We start from the raw sequence: 22,844 nt of genomic DNA on the forward strand, positions 1-22,844 counted from the left end.
AAAGGGAGCCTTACAAGTTACAAGCCTATTAAAGAGTAGATCTTAGTGGACTTTTCATTTTTGGAATCCCTTCTTTTGTCCTATACCCATACCCACCTAGGTTTTAGTTCAGCTTTAAGAAAATAATGGGTGGTGGTGTTTGCTTTTTCTTTTTTGATAATCTAAGAGAAAATCCCTTATCACCAACTGCACATTGGCTGGCCAACTGTCGGTAAAACCCTTGATTCCTCCTTGCCCACCAGGGACTACACCCATCGGCAAGGGACGCCACTCGAGGGTTTCGAACTTGTGACATCCCATCAACTTGGTGATATTCACAAGTTGCCCTATCAGATGAGCGGAGCCCTTCTGCACGCGTTTGTTTTGTTCATTGATCCAAACACAGCAAAAAATAAAATAAAAAATGACAAAGTTCCTTGCCGTTAAATGCTTCCTGCTCTTTCTTTGTAAATAATATTTAATTGAATAACAACTCATTTTAGCCTTACAAAATCTTAAACATTATTCAAGACTTCATGGCCATTGAGGTAAATGAGGTGTGGGCCCCAGGTCAAGATTCGAGACAATGGTGATGAGGGATCTCAATCCAAGATTTGAGATCCCTGATATAAAGAGAAACAAGGGGAGATCCATGGATCTGAGAATGGGGGGTGGGATCCATTCTCAGATCCTTGGATTTCCCTCAGATTTGAGATCGGAGGGATCCAAATGCACCCTAATAACATCTGTTTCTAAAGATCCAACCACCATTTTCTCACAAATTAAAGTTCATTTGTTTTTTTTGATGAGAATAATCAACAATTTTTCTTTAGAAGTATAAAAAAAAAGATCTAATTGGAGAATCCATAAGTCTTACTAAAATATCATAAAAGGTACCTCAATCAACAAAAGCAGCCAGGGAAAGCACCATTCAAATATTGAGGTGCAAACCCGGGTCAGGTCATGCTTGATCCAACATTGTATTCGAAAATTGAGTCCAGTTTTGGATCTGGATCTGACTCAAATGTCACAATAGGTTCTTCGGTCTGGTCTAACTTGGATATCTTTGTTACTGTATCTGGTGAACATTAAATACTGTTAGTGAGAAAATGTAAATGGGATGTGATTCTAACCTGGATCTGCTGACCAAGGCACTTTTCCAAATTTCGGACCCATTTCCAACAAGAACCATACATGTATGTTATGATTGGTAATGAGATTTTAGACATATACTGCTCATATCTGAAAATATGGGTTGAAACTTGTTTGGACCTGGGTTAGACCTCGGATCCATGTTACTGAAGTAAGCAACATATACTCAACTTCTATTTTTGTGAATTAAGACGAAGTTAGATGGCCTTAGGTATAAGAAAACAATAATACATTGATGACATTTTCCAAATTCATTCTGGGGTGAAGATATAATTTTCCTACTTTTTAACTATGAGGGGACCGTTGTTTCAGCCCAAATCGTGAGAAAGAGGTCCATTTTCATGTGAAAGTCAGCCTCTTCGCACCTTGAGGTGAAAAACACCAAAGTAGGAAAGGCTTCTGGGCCTGCATATTAAAATGTGCTGACCCAGTTTTCACAAGAAAACGGGGTCACACCCTTGTTGTTTCGCAAGAAATAACCCCTGTTTTCTTTATCTGTTAGAATATTTTTTCATAAAACATGAACCGAATCAGACATGCGAACCGAGTGAGACCAAGTGAACCATTGATTCTCATAGGTTTTGAACCGAGTTTAGGTCCAAAATAACTTTTATTAACTTGATCGCCTGTTTTTTATTTTTCATTTTTTGGGCTAACCCAAATTAAACCCCCCCCCCCCCAAGTGAGAATCATACCCTTGCCCCAAGGTCGAAACTGGGTGTACTCCCCCGTGGAAAGGGGTGACCTCAAAGGTTTTACCAACCGGAGGCCAGCCAATGTGTGATGGCTAATTATTATTATTATTATTTTTTGTGGGGGGGGGGGTGTTCCTTGGATTATGTTGATAACATATATAGGATCATCAGTGAAACTAAGTAGTTTACTTGGACTTCGTAGAGAAAATAATTTGAATGAAAAAGATTTTTTCAATGTGGTGCCCTTTTCAATTCTAATGAGTTAGAATGCGTGTTGGATACTCTTACGCCTACTTCCCAAGTTTGATCGTATCTCAAGTAATGAAACTAATATATGAATAATGAATTAGAGATTCTCACACAACAATCCATACCATTTTTAATTCTATTAAATATCATCTTATTCGTTATTTTGAGCATCATAAACTACCAAAAAACTGATGCTCTTAATGCAGAGTATGAGGTTATTCCCATATTTCAAAACTGCAAATCCTTAATACTTATAAAAAATTATTTACTATGAAAAAAGTGCAAACTGGAAAATTAAAAATCATATCTTTAAAGTTGGATTGTTATTGATTTCGTTGTAACTTAGAAAACATTATCATTTATCAAGGATAAATTGCTCGAATATGTCACAGGGACACTTCTAACATACACCCGTGTTGTGTCTTTTTGCATACAATTTTTAATGGGAAATTGCACAAAAAATGGCGTATCCATGTCCTTTTATCCGTGTCCTTGTGACATCTTGCACCAGATAGAGAGAGAGAGGGAGAGACTTCAGATTCTTGTTTTTTTTTTTGAAAGGCAAGCTAGGGTTAGTCAGACCTCTACCAGGTTTCTCTCAAGCCCTATGTGGCAAAAGGATTCGATCCTGGGCATTCAGCTTAACACAGGACCCCGCTTTCCACATGGGATACCACCTCGGTGGTAGAGACTTCAGATTCTTCTTACAACACTCCTGCCCCAAACTGTGCATTTGATCATATAGGATCTAAGATCTACGGTTTTCTAACAAGAGATACTCCGATCTCAAAACCAAGGTTTTCTAGTCTGACCCCTCCCCATCGGACTTGAAAACCCCGGGTTTGGCCTAAAACGGGGATCTCAGAACCTCAGTTTTGCGATCCTCGTTCGGTAAGGAGGTTGGATCTAGGAGTGGGCCCACGCCTCGATCCACTTGGTTCTCTTAAGAGATCCGAGGTAATCAAACACACCCTAAAGTAACCATTAAATAGATGGAAGTTGGATAGGTTTTGAGTAATTTACAAGAAAACAGAGTCAGCTTATCAGCAATTTATAAAATGTGATTTGACATTTTGATAATTTTATCTGACTGCCTACTTTTTTAGTTTCTAACTATCTAAAAAACATCCTTGCTCTCAAAATCATTCAATTGACCTTGTTTAGGCAAAAAAAGAAACAATTTTTTTTTTTAAATCGGCTTATCATTGATTTTACTTAATAGATGACAACAAGAGGATGAGCAAATCAGGTGATCTGTCAAATCACTTATCTTCACCGTCCATTGCTTCATCCCACAAGGACTTCATTGACATTGTCTATATTGTAGACGGCTAGGATGCCAAATCACTTTTCTCAAAGCTATTTGGCAGATCACTTGATGTGCTATAGCCTACAAGGGCTATGCTTATCTGGTTAAAGCTACTTGTGGACGTACTTAGTTGATGGGACGTCACATGCTCAAAACCCATGGATGGTGTCTATTGCCGTAAAGTCAAAGATGGGGTCGGTGATAGGTTTTTTTTAAATGACAACAAGATGATGTCAGATGGGTTGTTTAAGAAAAGCAGGTAAAAAACGTCTAATGAAAAAAAGGTAACGCCTAATCTGAACCCGATTTGCTAATCCGATATATGATATATATGTCATCGGGTTGAATAATATGTTGGATAATGGATTCAGATTTGGTTCAGACTCGGATTGGAATGCAAAATTGCATATCAAATCCGACTAACTGGATTCGAGTTGAGTCCGATACTGGATCTAAATCTACATCATTGACATCCGTAATTCAGAAATTTAGATAAAGCAGGCGTGTTGTATGTAATAACCTAAACGGTGGGCATCTTTACATAAATAGCTGATAAGTTAGGTCGCTTTTTGTAAAATATTCTTAGATTTTTATTCAAACCAAGGCTCCTTTGATCATTTAAGACGTTCTGTTACGGTTGAATTCTCGAAAACCGTCAATGGTTGTCCTCTTTTCCTCACCATCCACATGCTCACCACCAAGTATGGAAATGCGCCCTATTATTAGGCCGTTTCCACCGTTTCTTGCCGCGTTTCATCCTCTGATCTCCCTCCCACCTCGGAAAATCAACAAGAGAAACTATCCTCTCAGAGAAGGGAAGAGAAAGGGGGGAAAGAAAAAGATGAAAGTTTCATTCTTTTTTCTGATTTTCCCTTTTTCTTCCCTCTCAAACATGCCCTGAATGATGCAAGGTTGACAGCCCTTCTTCTGGTTGGTAGGAGTACAAGAAACTCTTATTTTTCCTACCAAGAAGGAAAAAAACAAGAAAAAAGAAGATATTTTAAGTTTTCTGTATGCCTTGATCTGTCTGTTTTCAGTCTGCATTTTCCCTTTGAGACCTTCCTAGCAGGTCCTTAGTCCTTACCATGAAAACCCATATTTTGCTTTAGCTGTTCTTTTTGAAGAATCGAAAGAATCTTCAATCGGAAAGAGAGTCATGGCGATGCATAGGATTTGTTTAGTGTTCATTCTTTATGCGTTTGCCTTCGCTTTTGAAGGATTAGATGCTGGGGAGCAGGGGAATTATGTTCCAGCTGATACCATTATTCTGAATTGTGGTTCTTCTGATGAAGCGGCGGATTCCGATGGGCGGAAATGGAAAGGTGATGTCGGATCCAAGATTTCCCTCTCATCTGATAACAGCTTTCCGGCAAATGCCCAATACCAGGACCCCTCCCTTCCATCCACGGTGCCGTACATGTCGGCCCGGATCTTCAATTCTGAATCCACTTACACATTTCCGGTGATGCCGGGTCCGCATTGGGTCCGTCTCCATTTCTACCCTTCTTCATACACCAGCCTTGCTGCATCTGATGCTTTCTTCTCTGTAACTGCTGGCCAATTTACTCTCCTTCATAACTTCAGTGCCGCGATTACCGCTCAAGCTCTCACTCAGGCCTATATTATCAAAGAGTTCTCTCTGAATTGTACGAGTACGTCCTTGAACATCACCTTCACCCCTTTTGCAGACCATAAATCCGCGTATGCTTTTGTCAATGGCATCGAGATCATCTCCATGCCGGATATTTACTTAGGCAATGCTATTCAGCTTGTCGGTTTCACGGATCAAACAATTGACATCAGCTCTGACTCTCTGCAAATGATGTACCGACTGAATGTTGGAGGTCAGTTCATATCAGCAGCTCAGGACTCTAGTCTCAGCAGAACTTGGTATGTAGAATTAGTAAATAGTTACCTACCACCTGCTATATTATATATCTTAGTATATACTAAAAAAAAATGAGAATTGGTGAAAGACCTTTCAAAAATTGTTGTATGTAGGCCAACTTTTCTTTAATTTTTTTTTTTAAATTTGAGATGTGATAATGCAACCTATGCTGCTTTCTGCAAGACAGAAATCCAGTTCATGTTTGAATTGTGGGTATTATCCGAACTTGCATATGCACTGATTTTATATAGTATCATGCTACCTATATTGAGTTGTATGCATACTGCAGGCTTGTCACAGAATGCATCTTGTTGTTGTTGATGAGAAATTGTTGGTAATTTCCTCACTTAAAACAGGTATGATGACACGCCTTATCTATATGGTGCTGGAATTGGTATCACGACTGCTGCTAGTAAAAAAGTGATTATACAATACCCAACAGATATGCCGGAATATACAGCTCCTGTCGATGTCTACTCGACGGCGCGTTCGATGGGTCCTGATCCTAAGGTCAATCAGAACTACAATTTGACATGGACATTTCAGGTGGACAAGAATTTCACATACATAATCAGGCTACATTTCTGCGAACTTCAGTATGATGAGGTAAACCAGAGGGTCTTTGATATATACATAAACAATCAAACTGCTCAAGAAAGCTCAGATATCATAGCATGGACATCAACAAAGGATGTTCCTATCTACAAAGACTATGCTGTTATGGTTTTTGGAGAGGATTCCTTGTGGGTAGCCCTTCACCCTTCAGACGACACACGGCCAGAGTATTTCGATGCAATTCTTAATGGACTAGAGATATTTAAAGTGAATGATTCCACCGGAAACCTGGCTGGACCCAATCCCATTCCTTCCCCTTTGATAGCTGATCCTCTTGAAGACTCCAGCACACCGCCTGCTGGGAATTCTGGAAAGAATCTCCATGTGATTGGTGGTGCAGCTGGAAGTGCTGCTGCATTGGGTGCCATTGCCGTCTGTGCTGCTGTCTATTGCAGGAAGAAAAAGGAAAACATGACCAATCATTGCATGACAACAGGGTCTGCATGGCTTCCCCTTTATGGAGGAAATTCCCACACAATGGGAAGCAAATCCACTATCTCTGGCAGGAGCTACACCAGCAGCCATGTCTCAACCATGGCGGCGAACCTCTGCCGGCACTTTACGTTTCAAGAAATCAAACAGGGAACCAAAAATTTCAATGAATCATTGGTATTGGGAGTTGGTGGATTTGGAAAGGTTTACGTGGGAGAAATCGATGGTGGTACCAAGGTGGCAGTTAAAAGAGCAAATCCTTCATCAGAGCAGGGTGTGAATGAATTCCAAACAGAGATAGAAATGCTCTCAAAATTGAGACACAGGCATCTTGTTTCTCTGATTGGGTATTGTGAGGATAACAATGAGATGATTTTGGTTTATGATTACATGGCACAAGGGACACTAAGGGAACATCTCTATAAAACGAATAATCCCCCAATTTCATGGAAGCAAAGGTTAGAAATATGTATAGGAGCAGCTAGAGGGCTGCATTATCTCCACACAGGTGCAAAATATACAATTATCCACAGAGATGTGAAGACTACTAATATTCTTTTGGATGACAAATTTGTAGCAAAAGTTTCCGACTTTGGTTTATCTAAAACTGGGCCCGAACTTAATCAAACTCATGTGAGCACTGTGGTGAAAGGAAGTTTTGGCTACCTTGATCCTGAGTATTTCAGGAGACAGCAATTGACTGATAAATCTGATGTTTACTCATTTGGGGTTGTTCTCTTTGAAGTTCTGTGTGCTAGGCCAGCTTTGAATCCTAGCCTTCCTAAAGAGCAGGTCAGCCTTGCAGATTGGGCCTTGCGCTGTCAGAAGAAAGGGGTCCTAGAGGATATCATTGATCCACATTTGAAGGGGAAGATCCATCCTGAATGTTTGAAGAAATTTGCGGAGACCGCAGAGAAATGCCTTTCTGATCATGGTGCCGACCGGCCAGCAATGGGCGACGTTCTTTGGAACCTTGAGTTTGCTTTGCAGTTGCAGGAGAGCTCAGAAGAGGGGAAATTGAATGCAACAGAGATAAACCGAGTTCCTGCTCTTCCCAATGACCTGAATTCAGATGGTGGTATTGGAGGTGAGCCCATGTTGAATGAGGATTCCAGCACTTTAACCTCCAGCATCGTCTTCTCGCAGTTCATTAATCCAAAGGGGAGGTAAGGCCTATTCATCTGCCAAAATCTTTCGGCTCATCGCAAAAGCATTATTCACAAGCAATCCGCTTGAAGATCATAGCTCCAGCTCCAACTTTTAGAAATAAGTTCACATTTGTCTCAATATTTCATCAAGGATTCGCCTTTGTACTCTATTTACTTCTGTGTCTTGCTTGAACATGTAACCAGATCCTTCAATTGTAACTAGTCACCTTCTTGTCATATTATTTCTGTAATGTCTTTAATAATATTGGTGCTAGCAGCCTATCTTAGTGATATTAGCAATTTGTATAGAATGAAAAGAGACAAAGTTATCCATGAATATCAAAATGTTGATACTGCTGGAGATGGGGCTACCAATTGTACCTACATTGCATTGATGGTCCATGCCTAGGCTGCTTATACTTCAAAATGACAGGCTTGAGTAAACAAACATGAATTCTGAGTAACTAAAGAATTGCTCAGGAATTTTCTAGTCTAATAAAAGGATGCAAAGTTCCTCATTGCACCAAAATTTTGCTTTAGAACTAGGATATAACTTTCTTTCGAAGTAAAAAATTAGCTAGGAATGAGTTTCATCATGCTGTTGAAAGAAGGGAATAGACGACATTTGCTTTCTGCTTTTATTGGAATTGTACGTTTACGGTTGAGAATCATGGAAGTGATTTCTTTTTTCATTAGCCATGGATATTGCACTTAAAAATAGGTTCAGCTCATGATCAGATGCAGCAATTTAATCTTGCATGGTGTTGGTTTCATCAGTGTCATAGTGAAAAGATTGAGATTGTAAAACACTAAGGAACACCGGTTTAACGTGGTTCGGTGAATACACCTACGTCCACGTTGAATTTCTCACACACGTTTCATTCACCGTGTGTGAGTTTAACACTACTTTTTATAAAGAAACAATGCACGAGATTTCAGGAGATCTCAAGAACCCCAGATTACAACAAATCCTTTTCTTATCACTAGTAGAACTCTTTTTGAGTTTATCAAAATTACCGTGATGATCTTCAGCAGAACTAAGTCGTTTGGAGACTTTTCAATCTTATCATCATTAGAGTTTCATTTGGTGGTAGAGTTTTCATACTGATCAATTTCATGCTTATCCTTGTGATTCTCTCTTTTGGAGATATACAGATTCAATGAAGTGCTGGAGATGGATCGTGAGTCATTCTTATCCAATATTCTAACACGTAGCAGCCAAACATGGTGTTTTGCAACTCAGTTATGTTTGACCACGTACTGCTATCTATCTTCTGGCTAATCTTCAATAGGAATTCCCTCATTATTTCCAGAAAATATAGGGGTTGTACCGTTGTAGTAATGCTCAGTATTTCCAGGAAGTATGAGCGAACAAGGCTTTAGAATGGCCAAAATCTTTTGGTGTATGAGGCCAGGAAAATGGTTTTAGCAAGTCATTATCAACCATGCCCCTCCAAGGCATTTGATAACTGTTCAAGGACCAAAGTTGGCTCCAAAAATCTGTATTTTGGTGCACTAGACACTGAAAGAAGTTTGCAAACAAGAGATCTAGATAAAGTTATAATAACAAATATCGGCAAAGTATCATGGAAAATGTGATATTTTGGTTATCGTTTTAAATGGCCAAAATATTGTGGACTTCACATTTATATCCGCTATATCTCAGGAAAAAATGGGTTATCTTAATTATATATATGATTTTGTTTTTTACATACTTTTTCCTAATTTTTAATTAATTTATTTTGTTGATATTTTGCCAACAAAAATACTGGTCATGAGCTCGAGCTGGATTGTCTTGATGTCTAGCTGGATTGTCATGAGCTTTAGCATGCTCGTTTGAGTAACAATTATATTTTCCAAAGAGAAGTAACGAGGAAAATTCAACAGATATATTTTCGGAACAGAAACAAGGAGAAAGATTGAAGTCCCAAGCTCATCTATATATAAGACATATTTATACATGGTGACAAATATTGGTTCTTTTTTTCAATTGGAGAAAACCTGATAACTTTGCATCCGTTTAAAATGTTAAATACTGCCAGAAAATAATTTTTTGATTTAATTTTTTTTCTTTGCATTATTGCATATCTTTGTTTTCTATTAAAATAATTTTCATCCCGATATTTTTGCCGATAAAAATGTGAGCAAATTTCAATATATCAGGAAGAAAGAGACTTACTTTCTTGTTTTAAACGCCTGTTACCATGACTGTACATAGCAGGGTTACCGGAAACTCCACTTACATGTGGGAAACTCCCTTTCTGGGAAACCTGTTTTCTTGGAGACCATTTCTAAAACTTGTGAGAAACTTCTAAAAAAGCATGAAAAACCCATTTTCCATCTAGTGAGAAACCTGTTTCACATCACATGGGAAACCTACTTCAAATGAAAATTTTGTTTCCCTTATTTGGAAAACATGTTTCTGCACATTTTTTTTGCAACTTTTTCTTAAATAAGATTTTTTCAATAAAATTTGAGATATATGTGTTATTCAAAATTTTAGTTACTTATTTTACTTGTAATTAATGTAATTATATATTTTATAAAAAATTTATTAATCCTTACTGTTTATCATAATATTAATAAAAAAGTAAATTTCATGTGAACTTATAATATTCTGTCCATATTGCTAATAATTGCACTTTTGCTCCACAAACAAGCAATATATATATATATATATATATATATATATATATGAACCTATTAAACGGGCACAATACTAAATGGAACATGCTATTGAATTTTTGATGTTTTTTCGAATTTTTGACTGTACATATGTGATATATATGCTTGATTTTATAGGAATCACTTTTTGGAGCATTTGATTATGATGCATAGATAAGTTTTTATAAGGTTTCAAAAATCAGCTGCCTATAATTGTCATAAATTTTTAAGGCTTCAAATACCAAATTTTCATCCAAAATGCTTGATCCAAGCGTCGATTTCTAGTAAATCTGTTACTGCTCAACTTTTAGAAGATGGTATAGATCCGAGCTCCAGGATAGACACACCCTTCCCTGACAGTGAGGGCCTTCTACTCTTTTGTAAGACGACCCAAGCTAAGTCACCCCCCCCCCCCCCCCCCCCCCCCCCCCCCACACACACACACATATGGACTCCTCTCCATTACAGTAGACAAGCCCTATTTGTGGCTATACAACCAAACAGTTATTCAACCACCCATACCGGTGGGCTTCTAAATTGCATCGTTCCATCACATGGTAACTTGCACAAACTGCTTCTACCAAACCGATGAAGCCCCATTGATCAAGTTTATTAGATCTTATTCTCACGACTTGTTAAGCATGATAAGCTGGTAAAACATGCTCATTAGACTGGAAACAGATACAAGCGCAAGTGCTCTCTCTCTCTCTCTCTCTCTCTCTCTCTTGCCAGCTGTCACAAGGACATGAGATACGCCATTTTTGTGCAATTTTTTATTAAAAATAGTATACAAAGAGACACGACACGAGCAAGTTGAAGAATCACTGTGACATAGCTTGCAAGCTGGCCTAAGTAAAGTTTTTTTTTTATATGAAAGACCCAAGTCAAGTTGAGAGCTCTTATCCTCGGCCCGTAAAGCCTGATAAGCTTGTAAAATAGGCCTATTAAACTGGAGCTCATTGCCAAGTTAAACTGAGCGAGTGTTTGGAGCAGCTTGTCTCATTTTATCAGCCCCACAAATAAAGCCCAACACATCACATTATAACATGGCTCCATGCACAGCATATTCATCGCATCCCACATACACAACACATTGTCTCAACTAGATCGTCCTTGACCCACACTAACCCAACCCAAATCCATACCCACCGATGCCGGACCTGGCATAGCCTAATGAAAACTGCACCAATATCTCACTTCTTGACCACAATGCCCCAGTTCAATAAGGTCAGATCTAGAGATGGCAGTGGAGCGGGGCGGAGGCGGGGACAAGGTCTCCATCCCCGACCCGTCTCAAAATTCTTCCCTCCATCCCCGCACGGGTTTTGATTTTGACCTCCATCCCCGTTTAATGTCCTCCATCCCTGGTCTAAAGGGGCGAGGTGGGGCAGGGCCCGTTCCTCCTTGATCCACTACCATCCCTAAAGGTATTTTAGTTATTTTACTAACGGGGATCGGGGATCGGGGAAGGGGCGGGGTGGGAGAAAACGTAAGTCCATCCCTTCCTGATCCATCCTCGCACGGGTTTTGATTTTAACCTTCATCCCCGCCTCCATGGCCCGTTTCATGTCCTCCATCCTCGGTCCAAACAGAACAAGGCGGGGCGGGGCCCATTTCCCCCAGTCCACTGCCATCCCTAGTCAGATCGGAAATCAACATAGGTCTGCTCTCACTAGCACCATGTCCAATTTAAGGATGCAAATATATGATACAGTTCAGATCTGAAATGCAAGCACAGGACCCAAATCCAAGTTTAGAATGATATCTAATGAAGTAGGGATGAATGCGGATCCTAACTATATGTGCTAGTACCGGATGCAGCTAAAATAAAAACATTAAAAACAAGCTTTTTACATGTAAAAGTTCAAATGGATCACGTGTGATCCGAATCTAAATATAAATCTGACTTAACATACAGATCCTAATCGAATCTGAATCTGATTAATAAAATTCAAATCTCAACCAAATGAAAATTAGCACCTTATTTTAAGGGATTCATACAGGGAAATAGCATTGAAGATTTGGATCGGACATCCGACCATACCCAATAAATTTACATCGCTCAATGTCCAAAATGGATGCTAAATGGTACGATATGGGTCAGAACATACTTAAACCTGACACTATCTGTAACTGAATTTTGAAACATGGGTATGATTCTGAATTCAGATCTGACTCATCTCATAATACAATCCTCGATCCGGAATAGTTATATTCCGAGTACCCGTGATACTGAATCCCATCAAAATAAATAGGAATTATTGCTTTTTGATATTAAAAATGCAAATTAATTGAATTAGACCTGATTTTAACCCACAACTGACATTATTCAAGACTCGATTCAAGACCTGGATCTGGCAAGCAATGTACACGTATGTTCCAAATCTGACCCGTATCCAGAAACCTAGGTCCAATCAACTTGGTTGGGGATTCTGACAGATTAGCCCCGTGTCAAATCTGTCCAAACTCAACCAACCAAGCCACGTGAACTGCACAACCAAAACATGGTTTCCCATACCCATTTAGTTTGAGCAGACCCGGTGCAAACTACCAAGGTCCAACCTGACCCAGCTTGACACAGACCTGATCCACATCACACGGTGCTCTGAATCAAATCTGTTGTGTAGCGTTAGCTATCAAATCCATTAATGAACCAACCGAGCCCTATGCACAGTCCGAGTCCACAAATTCCAGGCCCCAAATCGGACACTTATTTATCCGGTCCGACTTCCCACCCAATCCACATATCCTACTTCTCATCTTCATTTCTCATTTTTAGAACAGGTTAAGCCAAAAATGATCCGCAGATCTGACTTTTGGACCCGATGTTGGACACGTTAATTAGGTCCTGCCGACACGACACGGTAGGAAGAACACCAATATTGCGTGCTATACAGCCTAGCTATACTGTGTCTGACATTATTTATTTATTTTAATCAATTTTGTATTATATTATCCGTAAATTTATTTTATAGGAATAAAGTATGTGTTCAATATTAAGAAAGTACAAGTTCTTGTGTTCTACTTTTCCTCTAAATCACGCGTTCGAGTTTTGAGTCCGTAATTCCGTATCCATGTCCCGTGTCCGTACCCATGTGACGCACGAACAGGAAGGTGGCGATCTGTTCAAGCATCTTTCTTTGGCCCGTCAATCTTGCCTTGCTCCACTACCATCAGATCCAATCATATCACGCCAGATCAGCAAAGAAGCCACGTGTCACAATGACATAGGATGCATCACCCTGAACCTGAAGGCATGGCCTTTCAATTTGCTTGCTGCAACTGCAAGTCGTTCCTTCACGAGAGAAAACCCCATATGTCACCATCCCCACAAGTAGGGTATGGGCCCACATTAGATGCCCCTGTGCGCCTTGTGATAGGGACCCACAAGGTAGTTGTGCAGTTTAAGGAGGGGTACTTGGGTGGGGACATGGATCTGCAGCTCTGGGTATCTTTAACCGTTAAAAATGGGTCTGCCTACGGGTAGGACCTGAGCTGGATCGGAACCTGGGATCCATCTTTGAGGTTCTCGTCCCGGCTCAGCGTCCTACAGACCTGACTTAGGCATAGGAACACAGACGGTTCGGATCCGGAACAGCTAAATACATGTGAATTCGGATCTAAATCTGGTTTGAAACAGCCAAAAATTGCAAGGCCTCCATCCTGGATCCAGCCTGTTTGCACCCAAACACCACATTTCAACACCATTCACAAGAGGATGTTTTTGGCAACTCCATCCTCTACATCACATTTTGGCAACTCCATTTTTTTGCAATGCATTAAAATGGTGTTTCCATCTCAATGTCTCCCTCCCAAACAGAGCCTAAAAGTTGTCATATAAACATGATCCGTGTGCCAACAAAATTCCAAACAAAGTCCTGTCTTTTTTTTTTTCGGAAGGAAAAAGTAGCGGTTCACTCAGTGAATCGGTTATGATTAAATTGGTTTTGGATCTGGCCATTTTAAAGAATGCTTTTATTTAATTTTATTTACTAAATATACAATTTTTAAAAAACATATAAATGAATTGATTCAAGGTAGCATCAGACTGATTCAGGTTGATTCTGCTAATTCGGCAAAAAAAAAAAAAAAAAAAACTCGATTGTTAGAATTAGCTGAATCAGCTCCTATTTTATTTCATCAATGGGTCCTCAATTTGAATTAGCAGTTCAAGCCGATTCACATCGATTTTGACAACATTGAATCCAATAATTGTTATCCGATCGGGCTAGGCTGGCCACAAGCAGTTGTATAGTTGGCGAGCTGAGCCACAAGAAGCTTGTTTAGCTCAAGCAAGTTGAGCCTAAACACAGGGTGTTCGGCTAGGCTAGGCTTGGCTCGACAGAGCTCATATAAATAAAAATATATATTTTGAGTGTAATACATAAAAAGAAGAATGCATAATACATATATAAAGAGATGGATGAATAAAAAATATGTACATAAAATATAAACTATTAAGTATAATATATAAAAAAATTATATTTTTGAGTATAATATAGAAAAATATATATTCTATATATAAATAACATGGAATGGTTTTACATGAGCCAACTCATGTTAGGATTGTCTCATTTAGGGATGAGCCTAGCTCAAGCTCAGCTTGGCTAAACACAAACACTAACCAAGCCACGAGATCAATCCATTGGTAAACATGCCGAGCCCAAACATGCCCTGTTTGGTTCATTCAGCTCGTTTACCAGCCCTAATGACATGGAACCCTCACCCAGAACCGGGTCACTTAATGGGCCCACCCCCTGAGAGATAAACCCCACCATATTAGCCACATACTTTTATTGTGTTCGGGCTGCTGGGGCAGCACAAACTTGGCCAATCATGGGTTGGTTATCTGGATACCCGTCGGGTACCGGACCCGATGTCGGACTCCTAGTCAAGCACAGGAGCTCCACATATCCAGAGAGGAACAGAGTTTTGATAAGCACGCCACATCTAAATGGTCCCAACAACAGCATATGACATGAAGTATGGGAAATTTGAATGTTTGGCCTCTTGTAAAACTGTGACCAAGTTCATGAACTCTTGGCCTTTCTTGTGAATGTGTCCTTTAGGAGGAAAATGCCATGAATATTTTAGCTACCAAGTCTATTTTTTGCAGTATGAATAGGAGATTCACGTGGTTATGGTTAAGACTGTTAATGGGTTGGATCCTTCGGATATCCGACCTTATTGGACCCTTTCCTGGGAGGTCAGGACAGAAATCCTTGATTTATAGGGCGTTTTGGTGTCTCAAATCCCTAATCTAAGATCCCATGTTTGTGTAATTACCAGATCTGGTGTGGGCCCCATGCCATATTCGACCTCGAACATGCTGATGCCCCACAGTGTCCAGAGTGTCAGTGGGTCCACAACTATCCAACCCGATCGATCTTGACGGAGCAGCCAGGTGGACCCCTCCAATTCACATGGACCTCTGGATATGGCATTGTCTGTAATGATGTGGTCCAGACCCGATTAATTACATTTGCAAACAAAATATGGACCCACTTGGATTTTCTTGCGAAAAGATCAGTTGCAATATATGATTGCACAAATATTTGTGCATTAAGCACCTGATTACCCTCCATCTTGGGGACAGGGCCTTTCAGGTGTGGGACCCAAGACCTGATGGAGGGTGATGGAGTGCTTAATGCACAATTTTTTGTGCAATCATATTGCACCCAATCCGGACTCTGATTTGTTTTGCCCATTGTCATTTTCTAATTTTTGTTCCTTTTCGGATTTTGGTGCAGCAGATCCTAACTTTCCAAAATATCCTAGAAAAGAGAGTTTGAAGGGCATATGCTTTTATTAAGATTAATTTCGTTTTTGTTTAAATGATGTGGCATCCCAATGAGGACATGGACCCCACGTGGATTTTCTTTCCCTACCATGTCCCTTTTCCTGTTTTGTTTTGCCTTTGTGAGCTAGATTGACTTTTTCAAAATTTATTCAAAAAGATGAATCCAAACCCGTAGATATGATCTTCATAGTTTATTAGTAGAAAATATATATTAGATTAAATAATTTTAATGTTTAAATGTGTTTCCTAAATAAATAAAAAAATCATCGGTCACAATTACATAAAAACATAATTAATTAAAATTAAAGAGTTCTTATTGAATCCGTTTGATTCAAAACATGGTTTTTCAGTGAATAAACAATGATAAACACATCTAAAGGTTTTGATTGAACAAAAAATACATGCAACTATGTCTTTTAAAATGGTTTAAAATATAAATAGTTTGAGAATTGCACATCTCTCTCTCTCTCTCTCTCTCTCACACACACACACACACACACACACACACACACACACATATGTATTAGCTATAATAAGGTTATTTATGTTCAAGTGATTGAAATGATTAAAATGTATCAAACAATTTTCAAAATACATGGCAACCTTTTAAAGACAATTCATAAGGTCAAAGACAAACACATTTAAAAAAAAGTACAATTCATAAGATTGATTTTAAAAAGTAAAAGTGATATCTTTGATCTCAAAAGTTAGTCATGAATTTAGAAAATTCCATTGTTTTTTTTTTGGGTTATTTGAATTAGGTGAATGTCACTAACCTTGATATAAATAGTTTAAAGTTTGTGTGTGAATAACCATGCTTGAAGAGGAGTTCTTGCCAAAATCATGAAAATCCTAAATTTACAAGAATCAATATAATCCCAAAATGTAATATTTTCAGATTATCATCTATATTGAAAACAGTGGTGGAGCTACATACAGGCCAGGGTGGTTGCCCACCCTTAAATCCCCTAATGGCAGAGACACATGCACGCTCGCACACACACATCTGTGCTCAATCTAATTTGGATTTTTTATGTATATGCATTCGCCCACACACACACACACATCTGTGCCCAATCTAATTTGGAATTTTTATGTATATGCATTCGCCCACACACACACACATCTGTGCCAACCATAATTTAGATTTCTTGCTCTGATTGAAAATTCCAAGTTTTTGTCACTATATCAACACATTATTAACATGATGTTTATATTATATATATTTTATACTTTAACGTTTTTCATATCTTTATATATTATAAAAGTTAAAGGTAGCATTATTTCTCAACAAATAAAATTTTCAATTTATTGCGAGATTTTCCTTTAAAGTTTGTGACTATGGTTTTATAGCCAAGTCAACCTAGACTAAAGTACAGCCTTTTTTTTTTGGTAGGCAAGCTGGGGTAAGGCAGACCTCACCAGTTATGCAACGATACCATTGAGATTCGAACTTGCAACGTCCCAACACAAGGTGACGTGCACAAGCTGCTCCTACCAGACAAGTGGAGCCTACCGTTGGTTAAAGTACAGCCTTTACTCCAAAAATAAGAGGTCATTTTTTGGAACTTCGATGGATTCCTCTCTTATTTTTTTTTTTTGCACTTTTTCAAAATTAGTGCAGTGGAAAAGCTAGCAGATTGGTAGAAATTGGCATGGAAGCACCCTAAATGTTTTTTGGTTGCTTTTTTATTGGATACGGGCCAGAACATGGCTGATTGGAATCATATCCAGATTTCAAGAATTAAGTCTGGATCCAAATTCAGATCCTAATAAGATCCAATAAAGCTAGCACAGATGGATTTGGATTTGGATCTGAATTTTATAATGCCATAACATGTATAAACGTGTACGGATGATGGGCCCATGGGAACTATATGGGCACCACACCCACCTTAGAACTCGAACTCCTATGTGAGGCATCAAATGGAGACTCTCGAGGCATCAAAGTGAGAAAAAAAGGAAAAGCCTGAACTCCCTGCACGCTGTTAATATCTGGACAGGAACAACAGCCAACGGCAGGCGCCCACTTGGTCGCCATGCAAGTTGTCTCCACCACCACCTCACGCACCTCGTTCCACTAAAAAAAATACTTTAAGGGTGTTTTCGTCATTTTATCTGAGTTATACCACCTCGCCTCGAGTAAATGTGGAGGGAGCCCACCTCACTTTTCGAATTCAAAAATCAGCACGTTTCCGAAAAATACCCCTGGACCCGAAGTGACGGACGGAAAGGTCCTGGTTTGGTCGGCCATGGTCCAATGACCTGGTTACACGTCGAAGCATAAGGTGGGCCACATAGAAGAGGGTACTTTCGTCATTTAGATAAATCGGTGACACTCATTCCCGCGCGACTGGTATTGGTTCAGGTGAGCTGGCGATTGGTGGAGACCGCAATTGCCAAACCACGTTAAGGGTAAGTTGGTCATTTTACGAATACCTATACAAGTATCCACCCAAGCGAACAAGGTCGGTTTCGGTCAATGGAGCAACTACCAGGTTTGGTCCAAATATCCAATGGTCCAGTGACACCGGATAGGCACGGACCCGTCATGCTTGTAATTATGGACCTGGGTCCAATATGTTCAAATCGATTTCTGATCAAACCGGTTTGCAAAAAGATTCAGAAAATCAGCCTGAACTGAATCGAATCGGTTCATGAATAGGGCAATTTAAAAATTTGATTTTAATTCAAATAAAATATAAAAAACAATAAAATTTATGAAAATTAAAATGCAAAATCGACCAATCCATGCTGCATCAGAAAGATTTGGTGTGGTACAGCTGATTCAAATAAAAATGGGCTGATTTTTCTTAAACCCTTAAATCACCCTAGAATCGAATAATTTGTGCTTGATTCGATTTGAATCAGGCAATTGAGTCCGATCCTATTTGATTCTTTCAACATTGCCGATTAGCTTGATCGCAGTGCAAGCTCAGTCCGTTAAGATCCATGTCCCATTACTGCGAGGGTCCAATTAAGCTAAACGTGTTGAGTTCCATTTGGTAGCACCCAAATCCAACCCACTTATAGCCGTGCATTTTAGGTATGCAAATGGGTCGCTTATTCAAAAGTCAAGCATGTGTTCAACCCATATTGCCAAGTCTTAGTAATGTAGATCCTAATCTCAGTGTGAACTCGAATAAGTATGATCAGATATAATAATTGGATCCGACTCTAAATCAGGTTCTCATATGGATGTAGATGGGTCAGACATGATTCGGATGTAAGCACCACTGAATCCTTCTTAATAAATTGATCTTGCCTAATTTGATTTGGATTCAGATTCAAAGTCGGGCGGAGAAAAATAATATTGAATCCGAATCTGATTAGCTAATAGCATGAGTTTGATATGTAATCGGTCTGTCTGTCTGATTATCCGTCAAATTAGGATTTGGTTCGGACCCAAAATTCGATTCAGATGCAAAGCTACGTACCAAATTTGAATCCAATTATTAATCGAATACTATTTTTTGATTAATTGGATCTGAATCTAGTCCAATAACTGATCCAAGCTGACATCCCTAGATTATAACCCCTTTTTAAACTTTTTCACCAATCAACGGGAGACCGCCGGAGCCTAGAGCCCACCAACCAAACCAACCCCACACCACTAGACTCGGCGCCTCTTCCGTTGTCTGTTCTCCGCCCTCCGAATCCCGAGCCAAACCCGAAATAACAAATCTCCCACCCGACCCGAGAACTTTTCTTCCCCGTTTTACCCCTTACCCTCAAAAATCAAAAACCGAAAATTCTCTCATCGAACGGTCGGGCCTCGACGATCTTGCAGGCGGGGCCAACCAGGCCACAGCTTTCCACGTCCGGAGCATCGGGGACGTTATCTTAACGGCATCAGATACGTGCGTACGGCGGAGATGGACGCACGGAAGAGCAAAGGGGGACGGACAATCGGGGGGAGGTAGGGTGCCGTACGCTTTCAAAGTGTCCGTACTCAAAATGAAGGAGGGCCGTTCGATTTACCACGCAATCACCACCAATTAGACACGTGTCAAAATGCGACAGGACCGTGCGGCTAGTCCGCAGAGTATCTCCCCGCAATAATAACGGACAATAAATTCGGTTTGAGGAAAACCGGATTCCCGGGATTCGATCCGACGATTCGGGTGGAGATTCGGACGCTTTCGTGTTGGAAACTGTCTAGAGGAAGACGATACGATTCGATTCGATCCGAAGTTTGAAAGGCCGAGTTAAAATTGCGGGTGGGATTCGAACCGAACCCGGGAGACCGCGTCGTCAAGATATGGTTTTCACTAGGGTGACATGTATCAACGGTTTCTGAAAATATCGGGAAAATGTAGTTTCAGATCAGTTTTAACTGTGCAACAATAAGGTCTTCTCAAATATCGGGAATACGAACGTATCACAATTTTGTGATAAGGTTTATGTTTTCTAGTAACGGGGCTCCGGTTGTCTGGCAGGAGCAGTTAGTGTACGTCACCTTGTGTTGGGATGTTGCCAGTTCCAACCTCCAAATGGTATGGTTGTATAATTCTTGTGGGTCTGCCTAACCCCACCTTTCTATGTAAAAAATAAACAATCCATTTTTTTTATTAGGTGGTACAATCAGTTGATTTGAACTCCGTTTGTAGTGTTTGTCGACATAAAACCCCATGTCTTATGTGGATCGGGGGAAAATGGGGCCTGCCCCGCCTCGCCTTGGCCACCGTTTGAACCCGGGATGGAGGACATGAAACATGAATTTAGGTTAAAATCAAAACCCATAGACTTACGCTTCCAACCCATAAGGAATGCTCGGGGAGGTAGACCCATGGCTCATAAGGTTTTCTGCGGAAGCCATGAAAATTGTTTCTGTATTTTATTTATGTGGTGTCTCAATAACAATGAAAAATAAGTTCGACTAAGGGTCTTAATATGCAAATTACTATTTCAAGAAATTTTATTGCTAGAAAACCCCCTTTTTTTCATAGGCAAGCTAGGGTTAGGCCCATCCCCACCACTTGTAAATGGTACCATTGGGTTTTGAACTTGCAACGTCCCCAACAAAAGATGACTTGCACTAAGAGTCCCCTTTGGTTGCTAGGAAAAACCTTGATAAGAAGATTTGCCACTTTTTTCCTTTTTTTTGACTGTTCATTGGCAGGTCTTTGGTTGGTAGCAAGGGAGTACACCTAGCTTCCACCTTATGGCAATGGAAACCCAATGGTTTTGTATAGAAATCAACTCACGTCAGGTGACAAACCATGATAAACACATTAGCAGCGGCATAGTATGAGTTTCTAATAGATATGTTAATTCTCGGTGCGAGGCATTAATTAAAAAACATCCAAAAGGGGTGTGTCTGTTTAGAGCAGCTAGTGCAAGTCACCTTGTGTTGGGACATTGCAGGTTCAATACCCAATGGTATAGTTGTATTAGGAGTCTGCCTAAGCCGAGCTTGCCTTTTGAACAAAAATAAAAAAGCATAAAAATAGCCCATAAGGGTTCCGCTCAATTGGTAGGGCCAACTTATGATGTCACAAGTTGACGTTCCTCGCCGCATGGACAGTATGATCGGTGAAGGAGGTTTTTTTTTTTTTGAATTATTAAAAAACAAGCAATCAAATTAAAAAAAAAAGGCGAGAAAGAATCAGATGAAAGCAAAATCTTCTTCTTCCACTCGATGTAGACTCAAACGACACTTATCACTCTAGATATTAAATACATATTTTCGCAGGAAAAGAAAAAGAAAAAACGAAAATTGAGGATAAACAAAACGACAAGAAAAATAAAAAAATAAATAAATAAAAGAAACGAGCAAGAGAAGGAAGAAGACTCGTTGTATTCGGTCGAGTAGCAACAAAAACTGCCGACTCGAATCGGCGAGGATACGACTCGAGCAAAGGACTTAGACGGACGCCTGAGGGGTGGCTAGGAAAGCGTCGGACGCGAAGAAATCGGCGATCTCGAACGAGCACTTATCGACGACGCAGTCGGTCCACGGCGAGGGCATTGGCGACCACAAGGCCTCCTCGGTGGGACCCAGTGGGGCCTCCAGGAGGGCCCCACCGAGCCCCTCGCCGTCGAACCCGCAGAAGAGCCCGCTCTCGTCGCCGGCGGCGAAGTCGAAGAACTCGCTAGGCGAGAACGGAACGTCCAGGGAGAATGCGTCTTCGGAATCCGGCCAGCTCCGGCCGCCATCCACCTCCTCTCCCTTCGCCGGCTTCTGCTCGTCGGAGGAGTTGCAGCACCGGAGGACCGACGTCGGGGAGGAAAGGTCCATGAGCTCCTCTCCCGAGTCGTATCCCGAGACGCTCGTCCGATTAGTCTCAGGATCGGGTTTTGCAGGGGACGACTCGGTGGTTGTGTTGGTGGTAGCTGGCGTTTTGATGGTGGTGGTGAAGTTGGTCATCGCGTCGGGGCCGCGGAGTTGGATGGCGGCGTTGTCGTAGACCTTAGCGGCCTCCTCGGCCGTGGCGTACGTGCCGAGCCAGAGGCGGACACGGCGAGACGGGTCCCGGATCTCCGCCGCCCACTTCCCCCATGGCCGCTGCCGGACGCCCCGGAACTTAGGCCCCGTCGAGGAGACGCCAACCTTCGGCCGCCTCCTCACCTTCGAATCCGACTGCCTGCCGTTCATCTTCTTCCCGACAGCGATGCCGGAGGCGGAGACTGCTCCGACGGTGGTGGTGCTGGTGGCGGAGGACGAGCACGACGTCTGAATGTCGATCTCGTGGACGTAGCGCTTTACTCTGTGGTGGCCGTGGGAGAACCACTCGTCCTCGTCGCTGGACGAGTCCGTCGCCTCCGCGTCGGTTAAGATGAGGCGGACGAGCTTTGGCGCGACGGGGTCTACGGCGGGGTTCCTCGTCCTCGAGGGCGTCGACCTCGCCACCTTCATGGACCTCGTCCGGTGCTCGGTGTACTTAATCGGAGAGAAAATCGAGCAATCCAT

The 22,844-nt window shown here is 40.8% G+C and overlaps 1 protein-coding gene and 1 pseudogene across 1 annotated transcript; one reads left to right on the forward strand and one right to left on the reverse strand.

The window, feature by feature from the left end:
* The first annotated feature begins 4,540 nt into the window (after nt 1-4,540).
* On the forward strand, nt 4,541-7,489 carry LOC149814308 (receptor-like protein kinase FERONIA pseudogene; annotated as a pseudogene).
* A 14,234-nt stretch (nt 7,490-21,723) lies between these two features.
* Nucleotides 21,724-22,844, reverse strand: LOC149814309 (ethylene-responsive transcription factor CRF6-like). The gene has a single exon (XM_089989929.1). The coding sequence runs from the start codon at nt 22,842-22,844 to the stop codon at nt 21,798-21,800; it is 1,047 nt and encodes a 348-aa protein (XP_089846055.1). The 3' UTR covers nt 21,724-21,797.

This window comes from Nuphar pumila, chromosome 15 (genome assembly GCF_984573655.1).
Source record: "Nuphar pumila chromosome 15, dmNupPumi1.hap1.1, whole genome shotgun sequence".
In the NCBI taxonomy this organism is placed as follows: Eukaryota; Viridiplantae; Streptophyta; class Magnoliopsida; order Nymphaeales; family Nymphaeaceae; genus Nuphar; species Nuphar pumila.

Excerpts from the sequence above, each read along its gene's own strand:
- LOC149814309 (XM_089989929.1), bottom strand. The coding sequence starts at position 22,844 with ATGGATTGCTCGATTTTCTCTCCGATTAAGTACACCGAGCACCGGACG.